At 44.0% G+C, this 18,328-nt stretch overlaps 1 protein-coding gene across 4 annotated transcripts in view; it reads right to left on the bottom strand.

Annotated features, from left to right (window-relative positions):
- The window catches only part of LOC121538500 (calmodulin-binding transcription activator 1-like), a 543,809-nt gene that overhangs the window by 88,000 nt on the left and 437,481 nt on the right, over positions 1-18,328 (bottom strand). For all 4 annotated transcript variants that reach the window (XM_045207028.1, XM_045207029.1, XM_045207030.1 and 1 more), the window contains exon 6: positions 6,783-6,854. In XM_045207028.1, coding sequence (XP_045062963.1) covers positions 6,783-6,854 — 72 coding nt within the window. The remainder of the gene's footprint in view (positions 1-6,782; positions 6,855-18,328) is intronic.

The raw sequence follows: 18,328 nt of genomic DNA, 5'->3' as shown, positions 1-18,328 counted from the left end.
ACAGTCAAACTTTACTAACAACACCCAGTCAAACTCCACTAACTACACACAGTCAAACTCCACTAACTACACACAGTCAAACTCCACTAACTACACACAGTCAATCAAACTTAACTAACTACACACAGTCAAACTCCACTAACTACACACAGTCAAACTCCACTAACAACATCCAGTCAAACTCCACTAACTACACCCAGTCAAGCTCCATTAACTACACACAGTCAAACTCCACTAACAACACACAGCCAAACTCCACTAACTACACACAGTCAAACCTACTAACTACACACAGTCAAACTCCACTAACTACACACAGCCAAACTCCACTAACAACACACAGCCAAACTCCACTAACAACACACAGTCAAACCTACTAACTACACACAGTCAAACTCCACTAACTACACACAGCCAAACTCCACTAACTACACACAGTCAAACCTACTAACTACACACAGTCAAACTCCACTTAGTGCCTCTGATGATCAGAGCAGAGCAGAGTTGGAGGAGAGGAGGATTTCATCACCATGGACAGGGTCTGATCAGGACTCTAAAGAGGCTACTGACTGACTGACTGACTGACTAACTAACAGACCAACTCTATACTCACCAAACACAACTGGCAATGCTACTAATGTTACAATATTGAGTGTGTGTGTGTAGGTATGTAGGTATGCATGCATACTGTATGTATACCTGGATGCTTATGTCACTACATATATAAGCTATGGCTGCCGGTTTGGGAGTGGGTGCACTTGTAACATTCCAGTAGTACAGTGTGTCTGTGTCGGGATTTATTTTATTTTCTATGTGAGAGTGTGTATACAGTATGAGTGTGTATGTGAGAGTGTGTATACAGTATGAGTGTGTATGTGAGAGTGTGTATACAGTATGAGTGTGTATGTGAGAGTGTGTATACAGTATGAGTGTGTATGTGAGAGTGTGTATACAGTATGAGTGTGTATGTGAGAGTGTGTATACAGTATGAGGTGTGTATGTGAGAGTGTGTATACAGTATGAGTGTGTATGTGAGAGTGTGTATACAGTATGAGTGTGTATGTGAGAGTGTGTATACAGTATGAGTGTGTATGTGAGAGTGTGTATACAGTATGAGTGTGTATGTGAGAGTGTGTATACAGTATGAGTATGTATGTGAGAGTGTGTATACAGTATGAGTGTGTATGTGAGAGTGTGTATACAGTATGAGTGTGTATGTGAGAGTGTGTATACAGTATGAGTGTGTATGTGAGAGTGTGTATACAGTATGAGTGTGTATGTGAGAGTGTGTATACAGTATGAGTGTGTATGTGAGAGTGTGTATACAGTATGAGTGTGTATGTGAGAGTATGTACAGTTGTGGTGAAAAGTTTTGAGAATGACAGAAGTATTGTTCTTCACAAAGTTCGCTGCTTCAGTGTTACGAGATATTTTTGTCAGATGTTACTATGGTATACTGAAGTATAATTACAAGCATTCCATAAGTGTCAAAGGCTTTTATTGACAATTACATTCAGTTTATGCAAAGAGTCAATATTTGCAGTGTTGACCCTTCTTTTTCAAGACCTCTGCAATCCGCCCTGGCATGCTGTCAATGAACTTCTGGGCCACATCCTGACTGATGGCAGCCCATTCTTGCACAATCAATGCTTGGAGTTTGTCAGAATTTGTGGGGTTTTGTTTGTCCACCCGCCTCTTGAGGATCGACCACAAGTTCTCAATGGGATTAAGGTCTGGGGAGTTTCCTGGCCATGGACCCAAAATGTCGATGTTTTGTTCCCCGAGCCACTTAGTTATCACTTTTGCCTTATGGCAAGGTGCTCCATCATGCTGGAAAAGGCATTGGTCGTCACCAAACTGTTCTTGGATGGTTGGGAGAAGTTGCTCTTGGAGGATGTGTTGGTACCATTCTTTATTCATGGCTGTGTTCTTAGGCAAAATTGTGAGTGAGCCCACTCCCTTGGCTGAGAAGCAACCCCACACATGAATGGTCTCAGGATGCTTTACTGTTGGCATGACACAGGACTGATGGTAGCGCTCACCTTGTCTTCTCCGGACAAGGTGTTTTCCGGATACCCCAAACAATCCGAAAGGGGATTCATCAGAGAAAATGACTTTACCCCAGTCCTCAGCAGTCCAATCCCTGTACCTTTTGCAGAATATCAGTCTGTCCCTGATATTTTTCCTGGAGAGAAGTGGCTTCTTTGCTGCCCTTCTTGACACCAGGCCATCCTCCAAAAGTCTTCGCCTCACTGTGCGTGCAGATGCACTCACACCTGCCTGCTGCCATTCCTGAGCAAGCGCTGCACTGGTGGTGCCCCGATCACGCAGCTGAATCAACTTTAGGAGACGGTCCTGGCGCTTGCTGGACTTTCTTGGGCGCCCTGACGCCTTCTTCACAACAATTGAACCTCTCTCCTTGAAGTTCTTGATGATCCGATAAATGTTTTTTTTAGGTGCAATCTTACTAGCAGCAATATCCTTTCCTGTGAAGCCCTTTTTGTGCAAAGCAATGATGACGGCACATGTTTCCTTGCAGGTAACCATGGTTAACAGAGGAAGAACAATGATTTCAAGCACCACCCTCCTTTTAAAGCTTCCAGTCTGTTATTCTAACTCAATTAACATGACAGAGTGATCTCCAGCCTCGTCAACACTCTCACCTGTGTTAACGAGAGAATCATTGACATGATGGCAGCTGGTCCGTTTGTGGCAGGGCTGAAATGCAGTGGAAATGTTTTTTTGGGATAAGTTCATTTTCATGGCAAAGAGGGACTTTGCAATTAATTGCAATTCATCTGATCATTCTTCAAGACATTCTGGAGTATATGCAAATTGCCATCATCAAAACTGAGGCAGCAGACTTTGTGAAAAATAGTATTTGTGTCATTCTCAAAACTGTCAAAACTTTTGACCACGACTGTATACATTATGAGTGTGTTTGTGAGAGTGGGTATACAGTATGAGTGTGTATGTGAGAGTATGTATACATTATGAGTGTGTATGTGAGAGGAATAAAGTGAAAGGGAGAGATGAGAGATGAGAGAGAGAGAGCTGTGCAGAAACACTGTAAATATGTGTCCTCTCCTACCTCACCATTCATTTAATTATCTGATCCTACATCCCCCTCTCCTCTCCTCCTCCTCTCCTCCAGCCCTGCTCACTTTTGACCCCTCTCTCTCTCTCCATGGCTGTGGCAGGCAGGCAGGCAGCAGGACAAATTAAGTTTCCCCTCAGAGCCCCTCCGTATTAATATCATAATTATCCCCACCTCCGTGGCCCCGCGGGCCAGCACACCACCCTACTGTCTGCTTTGATGGAGAGGCACAGGCAGGGAATAACATTCCATTAGTACTAAACAAGAGAAGGGGACATGGAGAGATTGAATCAATCAGGAGAGCCACCAGGACTGTTTGTAGGTGTGTGTGTGTGTGTGGCTAGGTCTGAAGGGAGGAAGCGAAGGTATGACACTGATTTAACATCATTATTCCCCCAAAGGTCTATTTTATGCTGCGTCAATTGGAACGACAGGAACTTTTTCCAGAGTGATAAACTGCACAGTTTAGGCTGAGCTGCTTTGATCTGCCCTGCTCTTAAGCTCTGCTGCAATTTCAATTCATTGTTTGCAGCCCTTAACTTTGGCAGTACTTTTCCTCAGTCTGTCTCGTTTGCAGGGCAGGGCGAGACTCTTTAAAGTGGTGTAATGCCATTGAGAGGTGGTGGCGGGGATGGGCTGATTGAGAAGGAGATGTGATGCGAACAAAAGGAGGAGAGAGTAGGAGAGAGGAGGACCCCCCTCACAGCCAGGTCTCCATTCTCATCACCTCCTCTCCTCCCTGTCTCATTACTAAGGCTTTGACTCAATAAAGACTGGATAAAGAGGCAGACACCCCTAGGCCAAATCCCCCCTCAGACACCTTCTCCCTTTGTCTCTCCCTCTCCCCCCCTTTCCTCCACAGTTCCAGTTCCCTCCATCTCTCTTCTCAGTAATGGCAGGAGTTATTTTAGTCTCTGTGGTGCTGTGTGGCTGTTGGCTGCTAGATAGCTGCTGCTGATTTACATTCTTCACTCACTGGTGACCTTTCCCTGTTGGTGCTCAGGGAGCAGAGGGAACTAAGCTCTCCAGTCTCCAGTCCCTCATCAGGGAGCAGAGGGAACTAAGCTCTCCAGTCTCCAGTCCCTCATCAGGGAGCAGAGGGAACTAAGCTCTCCAGTCTCCAGTCCCTCATCAGGGAGCAGAGGGAACTAAGCTCTCCAGTCTCCAGTCCCTCATCAGGGAGCAGAGGGAACTAAGCTCTCCAGTCCCTCATCAGGGAGCAGAGGGAACTAAGCTCTCCAGTCTCCAGTCCCTCATCAGGGAGCAGAGGGAACTAAGCTCTCCAGTATCCAGTCCCTCATCAGGGAGCAGAGGGAACTAAGCTCTCCAGTCTCCAGTCCCTCATCAGGGAGCAGAGGGAACTAAGCTCTCCAGTATCCAGTCCCTCATCAGGGAGCAGAGGGAACTAAGCTCTCCAGTCTCCAGTCCCTCATCAGGAAGCAGAGGGAACTAAGCTCTCCAGTCTCCAGTCCCTCATCAGGAAGCAGAGGGAACTAAGCTCTCCAGTCTCCAGTCCCTCCACAGCCACAGCTCAGTGCTGCTCTCCTGTTGACAGACTACTGCTGCACAGCACAGCTCATATGGACACAGAAAACACAGGGCATAGAGGGTACACAGGGCCAAGCAGGGAAAGAAGGAGAGGAACCAGAATAATTTGAGTAGTTTGGGTCTGTCTGGGACATAAGGCCAGGGTGAGTCAGACTATGTTGGCCTGGGTTGACCTAGGCCTTCACTATGGGGGAATTCCAACCCAAGTTAAGCGCATGTAAATGAAACCTAATTGCTTTTTTATGCACTTTTATCTATGTATATTCTGACCTATATGTGTATTCTGACATATATGTGTATTCTGACCTATATGTGTATTCTGCTATTCAACCGCTATTCGTTTGGGATGGAGATGAAAGAAATGAAGGTATGGCGGAGGTGAGTCTACAGATGCGCTGTATTCTGACCATGACTTCATTCCCTCATAATTCCAGGACGACGACGTAATGACTTCAGAAAAATAACAAAACATAACAAAGACTTTCTCCTAACAGGTGTCAAATAGAACTAGAGAGCATCTCCATACCTCCTGCCCCATCCCTCCATCCCCTATCTCCATCCCATCCTCTGTCAGAGAGGCTGTAAAGAATGGCTACAGAACCATAATGGATGCCACAGTGCTGAAATAGAGGGATAAGATGGTGATCAAAGGCCTATTTAGGCCAGGTTACTCTCCTTCCAGACTCACATTAAGAATCTCCAATCCAAAGTTAAATCTAGAATCGGCTTCCTATTTCGCAACAAAGCCTCCTTCACTCATGCTGCCAAACATGCCCTCGTAAAACTGACTATCCTACCGATCCTTGACTTCGGCGATGTCATTTACAAAATAGCCTCCAACACTCTACTCAGCAAACTGGATGTAGTCTATCACAGTGCCATCCGTTTTGTCTCCAAAGCCCCATACACTACCCACCACTGTGACCTGTACGCTCTTGTTGGCTGGTCCTCACTACATGTTCGTCGTCAAACCCACTGGCTCCAGGCCATCTATAAATCACTGCTAGGCAAATCCCCGCCTTATCTTAGCTCATTGGTCACCATAGCAGCACCCACCCGTAGTCTGCGCTCCAGCAGGTATATCTCACTGGTCATTCCCAAAGCCAACACCTCCTTTGGCCGCCATTCCTTCCAGTTCTCTGCTGCCAATGACTGGAACGAATTGCAAAAATCTCTGAAGCTGGAGACTCTTATCTCCCTCACTAACTTTAAGCATCAGTTGTCAGAGGACCTTACCGATCACTGCACCTGTACACAGCCCATCTGAAATTAGCCCACCCAACTACCTCATCCCTATATTGTTATTTATTTTGCTCTTTTGCACCCCAGTATCTCTATTTGCACATAATCTCTTGCACATCTAGCATTCCAGTGTTAATACTATTGTAATTATTTTGCACTATAGCCTATTTATTGCCTTACCTCCATAACTTGCTACATTTGCACCACTGTATATATATTTTCTGTTGTATTTTTGACTATGTTTTTTTTACCCCATATGTAACTCTGTGTTGTTTTTATCGCACTGCTTTGCTTTATCTTGGCCAGGTCGCAGTTGTAAATGAGAACTTGTTCTCAACTGGCTTACCTGGTTAAATAAAGGTTAAATAAAAATAAATAAATAAAAATTTACAACCACTGTAAGGCAGTGGGCTTGGTGAGTCTGTGTAACCACTGTCGTATGGGCTCCACACCTGCAGCTTTACAGCCTGTTCCTCCAAGCCATTAGAGATGACACGTGTGTGTGAGTGTGAGTGTTTGTGTGTGTGATTGTGTGTGTCTGTGTGCGTGTGTGTGTGTGTGTGTAGGACGGGGCACACTTAATTTAGCAAATACTCTGCTTCTGTTGGACAGTGGGCAGATGGTGGATGTTTCCAACAGAAAAAGAGTGAATGGGGTAGATAAGGAAAGAAAAGGGGACCACAGAGAAAAAGAGGGAGAGATAAAGAGGGAAGATAGTGTGGTGTCTGTCTATCTGCTGTGTGTTAGGAAGGAAGAAATGCTCTCAATAAAAAGAGAAGGACCTCTTCCATTCAGGCAGTGGGAGAAAAGTTGGGGAGTTGACCTGTGTAAGTGTAGAGGGGGGAGGAAGGCTGTTACGTGTACATGTGTGCAGAGGAGGGAGGGAGTCTCTTACCTGGAGCAGCCAGTAGCACCTGCGGTGGAAGGTGGGGATGATGGAGGAGTGGACGTAACAGCCATACAGACACTGCAGAGGGAGAAACAGAGACAGAACAGCCGTTATAGTATAGTAACACAACACAATAGATTGACCTCCACCCCCACTGAACCCCTCATCACTGACCTCTAACCCCCCCAGGGACAGGGACTCCTGGGAACCGGCAGATCAGGTTATTGTCTTCAGAAGAAAGGTAGTGGTGAACTGAGACAAGTTGCTATGAACACCGATACTCAATATTAGGAAGGTGTTCCTAATGTTTGATATACTAAATCCTGAATCCTATGGGCTCTGTCCAAACGTAGTTCACTATAGGCCTAGAATCACAGCTTCCTAGTGACCTGAGTAGTTTGCTTGTTTACAGCTACAGCCAATCATGTGACAGCTTCACACTGGCTTTGGCTGGCAGTGGGGAAATATACTGTGATTTTGTCCAACGCAATATTTGTGATTTGAACAGAGTAACAGTGGATTGCTCTTAAGACAAGGGGCTTGCTTAGCTCTTTGATTAAAAAATCTAACAAACTCACACACACAGGTTTAGGGTTTGTCTCAGCCTCTCTCTCTCCAAGCCCCTCTGGTACAGTTGAAGTCGGAAGTTTACATACACCTTAGCCAAATAAATTTAAACTCAGTTTTTCACAATTCCTGACATTTAATCTTAGTAAAAATTCCCTGTCTTAGGTCAGTTAGGATCACCACTTTATTTTAAGAATGTGAAATGTCAGAATAATAGTAGAGAGAATGATTTATTTCAGCTTTTATTTCTTTCATCACATTCTCAGTGGGTCAGAAGTTTACATACACTCAATTAGTATTTGGTAGCATTGCCTTTAAATTGTTTAACTTGGGTGAAACATTTTGGGTAGCCTTCCACAAGCTTCCCACAATAAGTTGGGTGAATTTTGGCCCATTCCTCCTGACAGAGCTGGTGTAACTGAGTCAGGTTTGTAGGCCTCCTTGCTCGCACACGCTTTTTCAGTTCTGCCCACACATTTTCTATAGGATTGAGGTCAGGGCTTTGTGATGGCCACTCCAATACCTTGACTTTGTTGTCCTTAAGCCATTTTGCCACAACTTTGGAAGTATGCTTGGGGTCATTGTCCATTTGGAAGACCCATTTGCGACCAAGCTTTAACTTCCTGACTGATGTCTTGAGATGTTGCTTCAATATATCCACATCATTTTCCTTCCTCATGATGCCATCTATTTTGTGAAGTACACCAGTCCCTCCTGCAGCAAAGCACCCCCACAGCATGATGCTTCCACCCCCGTGCTTCACGGTTGGGATGGTGTTCTTCGGCTTGCAAGCTCCCCTTTTTCCTCCAAACATAATGATGGTCATTATGGCCAAACAGTTCTATTTTTGTTTCATCAGACCAGAGGACATTTCTCCAAAAAGTACGATCTTTGTCCCCATGTGCAGTTGCAAACCGTAGTCTGTCTTTTTTATGGCGGTTTTGGAGCAGTGGCTTCTTCCTTGCTGAGCGGCCTTTCAGGTTATGTCGATATAGGAATCGTTTTACTGTGGATATAGATACTTTTGTACCTGTTTCCTCCAGCATCTTTACAAGGTCCTTTGCTGTTGTTCTGGGATTGATTTGCACCTTTCGCACCAAAGTACATTCATCTCTAGGAGACAGAACGAGTCTCCTTCCTGAGCGGTATGACGGCTGCGTGGTCCCATGGTGTTTATACTTGCGTACTATTGTTTGTACAGATGAACGTGGTACCTTCAGGCGTTTGGACATTTCTCAGAAGGATGAACCAGACTTGTGGAGGTCTACAATTTTCTTTCTGAGGTCTTTTGATTTTCCCATGATGTCAAGCAAAGAGGCACTGAGTTTGAAGGTAGGCCTTGAAATACATCCACAGGTACACCTCCAATTGACTCAAATGATGTCAATTTGCCTATCAGAAACTTCTAAAGCCTTGACATCATTTTCTGGAATTTTCCAAGTTGTTTAAAGGCACAGTCAACTTAGTGTATGTAAACTTCTGACCCACTGGAATTGTGATACAGTGAATTATAAGTGAAATAATCAGTCTGTAAACAATTGTTGGAAAAATTACTTGTGTCATGCTTAAAGTAGATGTCCTAACCTACTTACCAAATGCCAAAACTATAGTTTGTTTACAAGAAATTTGCGGAGTGGTTGAAAAAAACGAGTTTTAATGAGTTCAACCTAAGTGTATGTAAACTTCCGACCTCAACTGTATATCTGTTTATTTAGAAAGGAAGAGTAGCTGGAGTGGTTCACTGCATGGCAGCCTGATACCACACACAGCCTCATTATTCAGCAGTGTTCAATAAGGTAAGCAGTGTTTCCCAGGGCTGTGTAGATCTTAATAGGTAGTAGGTGTGTGACTGTGTTTGTGACTGTGTATATAATATGCCATTTAGCAGACGCTTTTATCCAAAGCTACTTACAGTCATGTGTGCATACATTTTTACGTATGGGTGGTCCCGGGGATCGAACCCACTACCCTGGCGTTACAAGCGCCATGCTCTACCAATTGAGCTACAGAGGACCACATGTATCTATGTGTCTGGTGTGTGTGCACTCATTACTGTGTGTGTGGTGTGTGTGTGTGGGGGGATAAATTAGAGACCGAGAATGGCACATCTCAACATACGCATAAACACACACAATAATGAGTACACACATAGACACATATAGACACATTGATACACTCACATAAACAAACACATTGGCGCGCACACACACATAGACACACACAGCTGTCCACGCCCCTTACTCTTTTCCATCTTTACTAATGACATGCCACTGGCCTTGAGTAAAGCCAGTGTGCCTATGTTTGCGGATGACTCTACACTATACACATCAGCTACTACAGCGACTGAAATCACTGCAACACTTAACAAAGAGCTGCAGTTAGTTTCAGAATGGGCGGCAAGGAATAAGTTAGTTCTAAATATTTCAAAAACTAAAAGCATTGTATTTGGGACAAATCAATCACTAAACCCTAAACCTCAACTAAATCTTGTAACACATAATGTGGAAATTGAGCAAGTTGAGGTAACTAAACTGCTTGGAGTAACCCTGGATTGTAAACTGTCATGGTCAAAACATGTTGATACAACAGTAGCTAAGATGGGGAGTAGTCTGTCCATAATAAAGCGTTGCTCTGCCCCCTGTCTCAGCCTCCAGTATCTATGCTGCAATAGTCTATGTGTCGGGGGGCTTGGGTCAGTCTGTTATATCTGGTGTTATTCTCCTGTCTTATCCGGTGTCCTGTGTGAATTTAAGTATGCTCCCTCTAATTCTCTCCCTCCCCTCCCGGAGGACCTGAGCCCTAGGACCATGCCTCAGGACTACCTGGCCTGACGACTCGTTGCTGTCCCCAGTCCACCTGGTTGTGCTGCTGCTCCAGTTTCAACTCTTCTGCCTGCGGCTATGGAACCCTGACCTGTTCACCGGACGTGCTACCTTGTCCCAGACCTGCTGTTTTCAACTCTCTCTCTCTACCGCACCTGCTATTTCAACCTCTAAATGCCCGGCAATGAAAAGCCAAGTGACATTTACTCCTGATGTACTGACCTGTTGCAACCTCTACAACCACTGTGATTATTATTTGACCCTGCTGGTCATCTATGAACGTTTGAACATCTTGGAGAAAAATCTGGCCTTAATGGCCATGTACTGTTATAATCTCCACCTGGCACAGCCAGAAGGGGACTGGCCACCCCTCATAGCCTGGTTCCTCTCTAGGTTTTATCCTAGGCTTCTGCCTTTCTAGGGAGTTTTTTCTAGCCACCGTGCTTCTACATCTGCATTGCTTGCTGTTTAGGGTTTTAGGCTGGGTTTCTGTATAGCACTTTGTGACATCTGCTGATGTAAAAACGCCTTTATAAATAAATGTGATTGATTGATTGATTGATTAACAACGCTATCAACAAGGCAGGTCCTACAGGCTCTAGTTTTGTCGCACCTGGACTACTGTTCAGTTGTATGGTCAGTTGCCACAAAGAGGGACCTCGGAAAATTACAGTTGGCTCAGAACAAGGCAGCACAGCTGGCCCTTAAATGTACATTGAGAGCTTACATTAATAATATGCATGTTAATCTCTCATGGCTCAAAGTGGAGGAGAGATTGAGTTCATCACTACTTGTTTTGTAAGAAGTGTTGACATGCTGAATGCACCGAGGTGTCTGTTTAAACTACTAGCACAGAGCTCAGACACCCATGTGTAGCGTGGTTCGTTCTGGTTGTGTACTTTTAATTAGGACACTGCCACAACTGGAGGTCTGCTGGTTGGATTATTTTTATTTGCCCTGCACACGAAGAGACAACACACAATATGTTAGCCCTTGGTGCAGTCACAGCTCTCGGGCACCTTTCTAGTTGAAGGTCATGCAAAAGAGAACCCAGGTGCTGCGTGCACACATTCAGTGGCCAACAGCACACTATACAATACAAGTAAAATGATATACAACATAATTCAGACAAAATAAAAGACATACCTGCACACGAAGAGACAACACACAATATGTTAGCCCTTGGTGCAGTCATGGCTCTCGGGCACCTGCGTGAGCACATGGAATTTCACTCAAACACTGTCCCAAGTACTCACAAGTTACAATAGTTACCCTAATTAGCGAGCTCGGTGAAACTTGTTAACATAAATCTTTATATTGTCCACATTGTAACAAAACCTATAGTTGCGTAACAGCACTTTGTGTAACATTACCACAGTTTTATATTGACAAATTACGGAGCCAAGGAAAACATACCTTGCTAGTTGAAGGTCAGGCAAAAGAGAACAATAAGAGGGTACATAAGTACAGATAACCCGCGATGGACCAAACCAAAATATACCAAACTTTTACAATCAGGTTTATTTACAATATAGATATTTTTAAAAATGTGTACACCAAAAAATAACATTAGCTATGCAGCTGTAATTAAATAAAGAAAACACATTGAATTATTGTCACGCCCTGGCTCGGGGGACTCTCGTATGTTGAGCCAGGGTGTTAGTTTCTATGTTTTGTGGTGGGTTCTAGGTTATTGTATTTCTTTGTTTGAGTGACTCCCAATCAGAGGTAACGAGTGTCAGCTGTTGGCTCGTTGTCTCTGATTGGGAGCCATATTTAACTATCTGTCTTTTACGTTGTGTTTGTGGTTTCTTGTTCATTTCGGTTTGTGTGAAACCGTAGACGTCACGTTTTCGTTTGTGTTTTTGATCGTGTGATCAGTATAATAAAAGAATATGTTCACTTTCAACGCTGCGCATTGGTCCTCTATGTTAGACGATCGTGACAATTATTATTATTATTATTATTAAATTATTAACATCCCCTCTTGACCTGGCCTACTTGAACTGGTCCTTGTGTGCAACTTGGTGCCCAATCTAGGGGAACAACATCACACTACTACACATGCATACCCCACAAGACATGCCACCAGAGGTCTCTTCACAATCCCCAAGTCAAAACAGACTATGGGAGGTGCACAGTACTACATAGAGCCATGGCTATATGGAACTCTATTCCACATCAGGTAATTGATGCAAGCAGTAGAATCAGATTTTAAAAAACGGATAAAATACACCTTATGGAACATCAGGGACTGTGAAGAGACGCACACACAGGCACAGACACACATACACATGATAAGACACGCACTCTACACACACGTACACATGGATTTTGTATTGTAGACATGTGGTATTAGAGTAGTGGCCTGAGGGGACACACTTAATGTGTTGTGAAAAGTGTTATGGAATGTAATGTCATGTAATATTTTTAATTGTATATAACTGCCTTAATGTTGCTGGACCCCAGGAAGAGTAGCTGCTGCCTTGGCAGCAGCTAATGGGGATCCTTAATAAATACAAATACACACACACACCCACACACAGATAAAATACTGTCTCTCCAGGTGTTCCATTGTGTACACCACAAAGCACCCATTTAGTGGTGATACGAGCACTATAGCACCCATGTGACTGTGTGGATGAATGCATGTGATGTGGACGTCCTTCTGGTCTCATTGTTACACTGTAACACCATCCATTACTCCTGTCTGGAATAGGACATATACCTCCACCCACTCACTACCACTGCTCTGTCATCCATTACTCCTGTCTGGCAAGTGGCAATGGACAGATACCTCTTCCCACTACCACCATGCAGCCTACAGTTATAGTCATACAGTTATAGTCACACTTTAGCATTAGTCTAGAATCAACGGAACACCCTCTCAACCAACCTCCCACAGTATTTATACTAGTCACAACTTGACGTTGAGTCACTAGAATCATCATAACCCCCTCTCATCCAACCCCTCACAGTATTTATACTAGTCACATCTTGACGTTGAGTCACTAGAATCATCATAACCCTCTCTCATCCAACCCCCCACAGTCTTTATAATAGTTACAACTTGACGTTGAGTCACTAGAAGCACCATAACCCCCTCTCATCCAACCCCCCACAGTATTTACACTATCTGAGGATTGACAGACAGACAGAGAGAGACAGACAGAGAGATACAGAGAGAGAGAGACATTGTTACAACACTGTATATATACATAATATGACATTTGAAATGTCTTTATTCTTTTGAAACTTCTGAGTGTAATGTTTACTGTTAATATTTATTGTTTATTTCACTTTTGTTTACTATCTACTTCACTTGCTTTGGCAATGTTAACACACGTTTCCCATGCCAATAAAGCCCTTACAGACTGAACCACACTAAGACAAGTGTCTCAAACAGGCAGGCGGCTTAAAGTACAACACAACTGTTGCTCCTGTTGCCACTGATACTGGGCTCAGACACACACACATATATACTCGCACATTCACACAAAAATGCATGCATACATGTACGCATACATAAACACATACTCACTCACAATAGGCACACACACAAGTCAGACCAATATACTGCACAAGCAAGCCGATAGACACAGAGCTCAGCACTCACCAAGTGTTTATCAGTAATTCAAGTCGCATATCATTTACCAATGTTTCTCCTGCCGTCTCTCTCCAGGCTGAGCGGCTTGGTGACAAAGTAACAGCAGAACCATTATTTGCTGTCTTTGGGCTGTGACAGATGACAGTACATTACTGGGCCAGCAATTAAACCGTAATTAAACACACGCACGCACGCACACACACACACACACATAAAAACTCCTATGTTTCACAGTGTGTGAAGTTTCTCTCTCCTGACACACTCACTTTCTCAGATGCACACACACAAAGATGATTGCTGCTTTGTATTGAGGGTGCAACAGAGTTACAATAGAACAGGATAAAACACGCCACTGTATAAAATAATTTACAAGCACAGAATGTATTCACCCCATGTCATTGTAGTCAGGACACGATAAGAGTTACTGCCACGGATTTCTTCCAAATTAATTTGGTAGGTGTCAGTCAAAAGTGTCCGACTAGAACGGTCACATGCTCCAATGAGGTGGCATTGATCCATACCCTGAACACGCCCCCTCCATCGTGGGCAGAGTCAGAGGAGAGGAGGGGGCGGAGTTCAATGAGGACCAATGGGCCTCAGACAGCCCACCCTATTCCCTATTCCTACTACATTTGGCCAGGGCCCATATCTCTCAAGACTATATACACACTATATACAAACTCACTCACACACACTGACACTCTCACACAAAACCCACACATTGACATACACTACATACACACATAACACACACACACATACCGACAACATAAAGACACATACACACTAGGACTAGGAATAGCCAGGGACCTTACGATACTTAGGTGCCGATATGATATGTATTGCGATTCTCACGATTCTATATGTATTGCGAATCGATACTGTGATTTTATTGCGATTCGATGTTCCAAACATATTGCTTACCATATGTCCACTGCAGATGGACAAGAGAGAGCTATGAGAACGAGTTTTGATCAGTCATGGAAATAAAAGTGCAGAAAACATACTGGCTCCCTATTTAAAAAGAAGATGGAGAACAAGCTATGATGGAAAAATACTGGAGTTTTGGTACAGGTACAGCCAACTATTGCAAAAATGATATTGCGATATTGTCAAAACTATACAATACAATATATTGTCAAAAATATATCCCGATATGTAACTGTATCAATTTTTTTCCCAATCACTAACACACACTCACCACACATACATACAGTGGCGGTCAGTGCCGTTTAAGATGAGGGAGGACAATAATGTTTTTTATGAGCATGGCCATATTTCTATTACAGCAAATTGGATGACTGTCATTCATATTCCATTCACCCAGCTCAATGTAACATTGATAGGTTTAGGTTACTACAGGTCTGGTCCCGTGTAGCTCAGTTAAATAAAAAAATAATATGCCATTTAGCAGACGCTTTTATCCAAAGCGACTTACAGTCGTGTGTGCATACATTTTTGTGTATGGGTGGTCCCGGGGATCGAACCCACTACCTTGGCGTTACAAGCGCCGTGCTCTACCAGCTGAGCTACAGAGGACCACAGTTGGTAGAGGATGGCACTTGCAACGCCAGGGTTGCGGGTTCGATTCCCACGGGGGCCAGTATGAAAAAAAAAAAATGTATGCACTCACTAAAACTGTAAGTCGCTCTGGATAAGAGCGTTTGCTAAATGACTAAAATGTAATTCTCGAATTTTCCCTATACCCATCATGAGGTTGCTACAACCTAGCCTATGAATGAACGTTTACAACATAGGTGCACAGGTCGAGAGAAACATTTGAGTAATCAAGGTGACAGACAGTGACACATTCAATACCGCCTTGCATACTAGCTGATCTAGGGTGTAATCATTAGTCCAACAGTTGGAAACTAGAGTTTCTATTGGACAAATTCAGGTATGTTTATGCCCATTTCGTTCCGTTTGCTTCCGTTTAAGAAACGTTTTTTAATAGAAGGCGTTAGTAAACCCGCTACAATCATGCAGTACAGTGTACAGTCAACAAGCAGTTTAGCAGTTACCCGGTGGCAATACATTTATAAAAACCAAAAGCTTAACTTGACTTGGAAGAGTTCCAGTGTTGGATAGCCATAGCCAGCTAGCTAACATAGCATCCCTCTCTGTTTGAGCCAGGTGTTTGAGTAGGCTAAACTAGCTAACTGCATTCGCTACCAAGATGGCGTAGTAGTGCAGTTCTGTTTTTGTCGTGTGTCTGTAAATAGCCTGTAAATACCCTGTTTTTTTGTATTTTTCGTACATATTTCCCTATCAGACTTTTCATCCTTCTACAAAATATACTTTCCTGCAACCCGCCTCACTCAATGTGGAACGGATTCTATTATTGACTTACCTTTATCTAGAATCTCCAGTTGAAACTAGCTAGCCAGCTAACTAGCTACTTGCTATTAGCCACAGCTAGCGGTATTTCACCCAGAACATTGGATTTTTTTTTCTGCGGGATTAATTTTAATCACTGGACATTAATCACCGGATATTCGGCCAGTCTGCACAGCGCGTTATCGACCCAGAACATATCAGTTTTTCCGCCGGAATCACTGAATCACTGGACCTTTAACTCCGGATTCATCGCTACCAGCTAGCTGCAACAAAATGGACGCTGTGGTCTGGCTAATCATCCTGAGCTAGGCCCATCTCCCGGCTATCTACCTCTCTGTCAACCGGACGGGACCACCTAGTGTTGACACGGAGCCCCGCCGATCCTACACGACTGGTCTGCCGACGAAATCGTCTGATGTGGTTACGATGTTAACCACAAAGATTCCATCTGCTAGCCCCGGCCCGCTAGCACACGCTAGCCGTGGCCTCTTACTCGCTAGTGCTTTAGCAGCCTCCGAACTATCCTATTGCTGTTCACCGGACCTTATGATAACTCAGCTATACAGCTGATGTCTGCTGGACTGTTCCTTTTTACGGTACTACATCCTGTTTATGTTTAGCCTCAGCCCAAACATGGTTAGCTTATTGTTGTTTCGATTATTTCTAATTGTACTATTTCACTGTAGACCCCCAGCCCAGCTAAACCTGCCTTAGATAGCTCCTTTGTCCCACCCCCTATACACGCGGAGACCGACTCAATTGATGCCTCCAGCGATGCTATCTCTTTCATTGTTACCCAACGCTTAGGTTTACCTCCACTTTACTCATATCCTTCCATATCCTTGTCTGTACATAATGCCCTGAATCTTTTCTATAACACCCGGAAATCTGCCCCCTTTATTCTATGTACCCAACGCACTAGAAGACCAGTTCTTAAAGCCTTTAGCCGTATCCTTATTCTAGTCCTCCTCTGTTCCTCTGGTGATGTAGAGGCTAACCCAGGCCCTGCAGCCCTCAGTATCACTCCTACTCCCCAGGCGCTATCATTTGCTGACTTCTGTAATCGCAAAAGTCTTGGTTTCTTGCACATAAATATCAGAAGTCTACTTCCTAAGTTTGAGTTATTCACTGCGTTAGCACACTCCGCCAACCCTGATGTTCTAGCAGTGTCTGAATCCTGGCTCAGGAAGGCCACCAAAAATTCTGAAATTTCCATCCCCAACTATAACATTTTCCGTCTAGATAGAACTGCCAAAGGGGGTGGAGTTGCAATCTACTGTAGAGATAGCCTGCAGAGCTCTATCATGCTATCCAGGTCTGTGCCCAAACAGTTTGAGCTTCTACTTCTAAAAATCCACCTTTCCAGAAATAAGTCTCTCACTGTTGCCGCTTGCTACAGACCCCCCTCAGCCCCTAGCTGTGCCCTGGACACCATATGTGAATTGATTGCCCCCATTTATCCTCAGAGTTCGTACTGCTTGGTGACCTAAATTGGGATATGCTTAATACCCCAGCCATCCTACAATCCAAACTAGATGCCCTCAACCTCACGCAAATTATCAACGAACCTACCAGGTACAACCCTAAATCCGTAAACATGGGTACCCTCATAGATATCATCCTGACTAACATACCCTCTAAATACACCTCAGCTGTCTTCAACCAGGATCTCAGCGATCACTGCCTTATTGCCTGCGTCCGTAACGGGTCCGCGGTCAAACGACCACCCCTCATCACTGTCAAACGCTCCCTAAAACACTTTAGCGAGCAGGCCTTCCTAATTGACCTGGCCCAGGTATCCTGGATGGATATAGATCTCATTCCGTCAGTAGAGGATGCCTGGTTGTTCCTTAAAAGTAATTTCCTCTCAATCTTAAATAAACATGCCCCATTCAAAAATACAGAACTAAGAACCGATATAGCCCCTGGTTCTCCTCAGACTTGACTGCCCTTGACCAGCACAAAAACATCCTGTGGCGTACAGCATTAGCATCAAATAGCCCCCGCGATATGCAACTTTTCAGGGAAGTTAGGAACCAATATACACAAGCAGTCAGGAAAGCAAAGGCTAACTTTTTCAAACAGAAATTTGCATCCTGTAGCTCAGCTGGTAGAGCACGGCGCTTATAACGCCAAGGTAGTGGGTTCGATCCCCGGGACCACCCATACACAAAAAAAAAATGTATGCACGCATGACTGTAAGTCGCTTTGGATAAAAG

The sequence above is a fragment of the Coregonus clupeaformis genome, chromosome 24 (assembly GCF_020615455.1).
Source record: "Coregonus clupeaformis isolate EN_2021a chromosome 24, ASM2061545v1, whole genome shotgun sequence".
Classification (NCBI taxonomy): domain Eukaryota; kingdom Metazoa; phylum Chordata; class Actinopteri; order Salmoniformes; family Salmonidae; genus Coregonus; species Coregonus clupeaformis.
The sequence above is the reverse complement of the archived record's forward strand: the minus strand, read 5'-3'. Positions and strand labels throughout refer to the sequence as shown.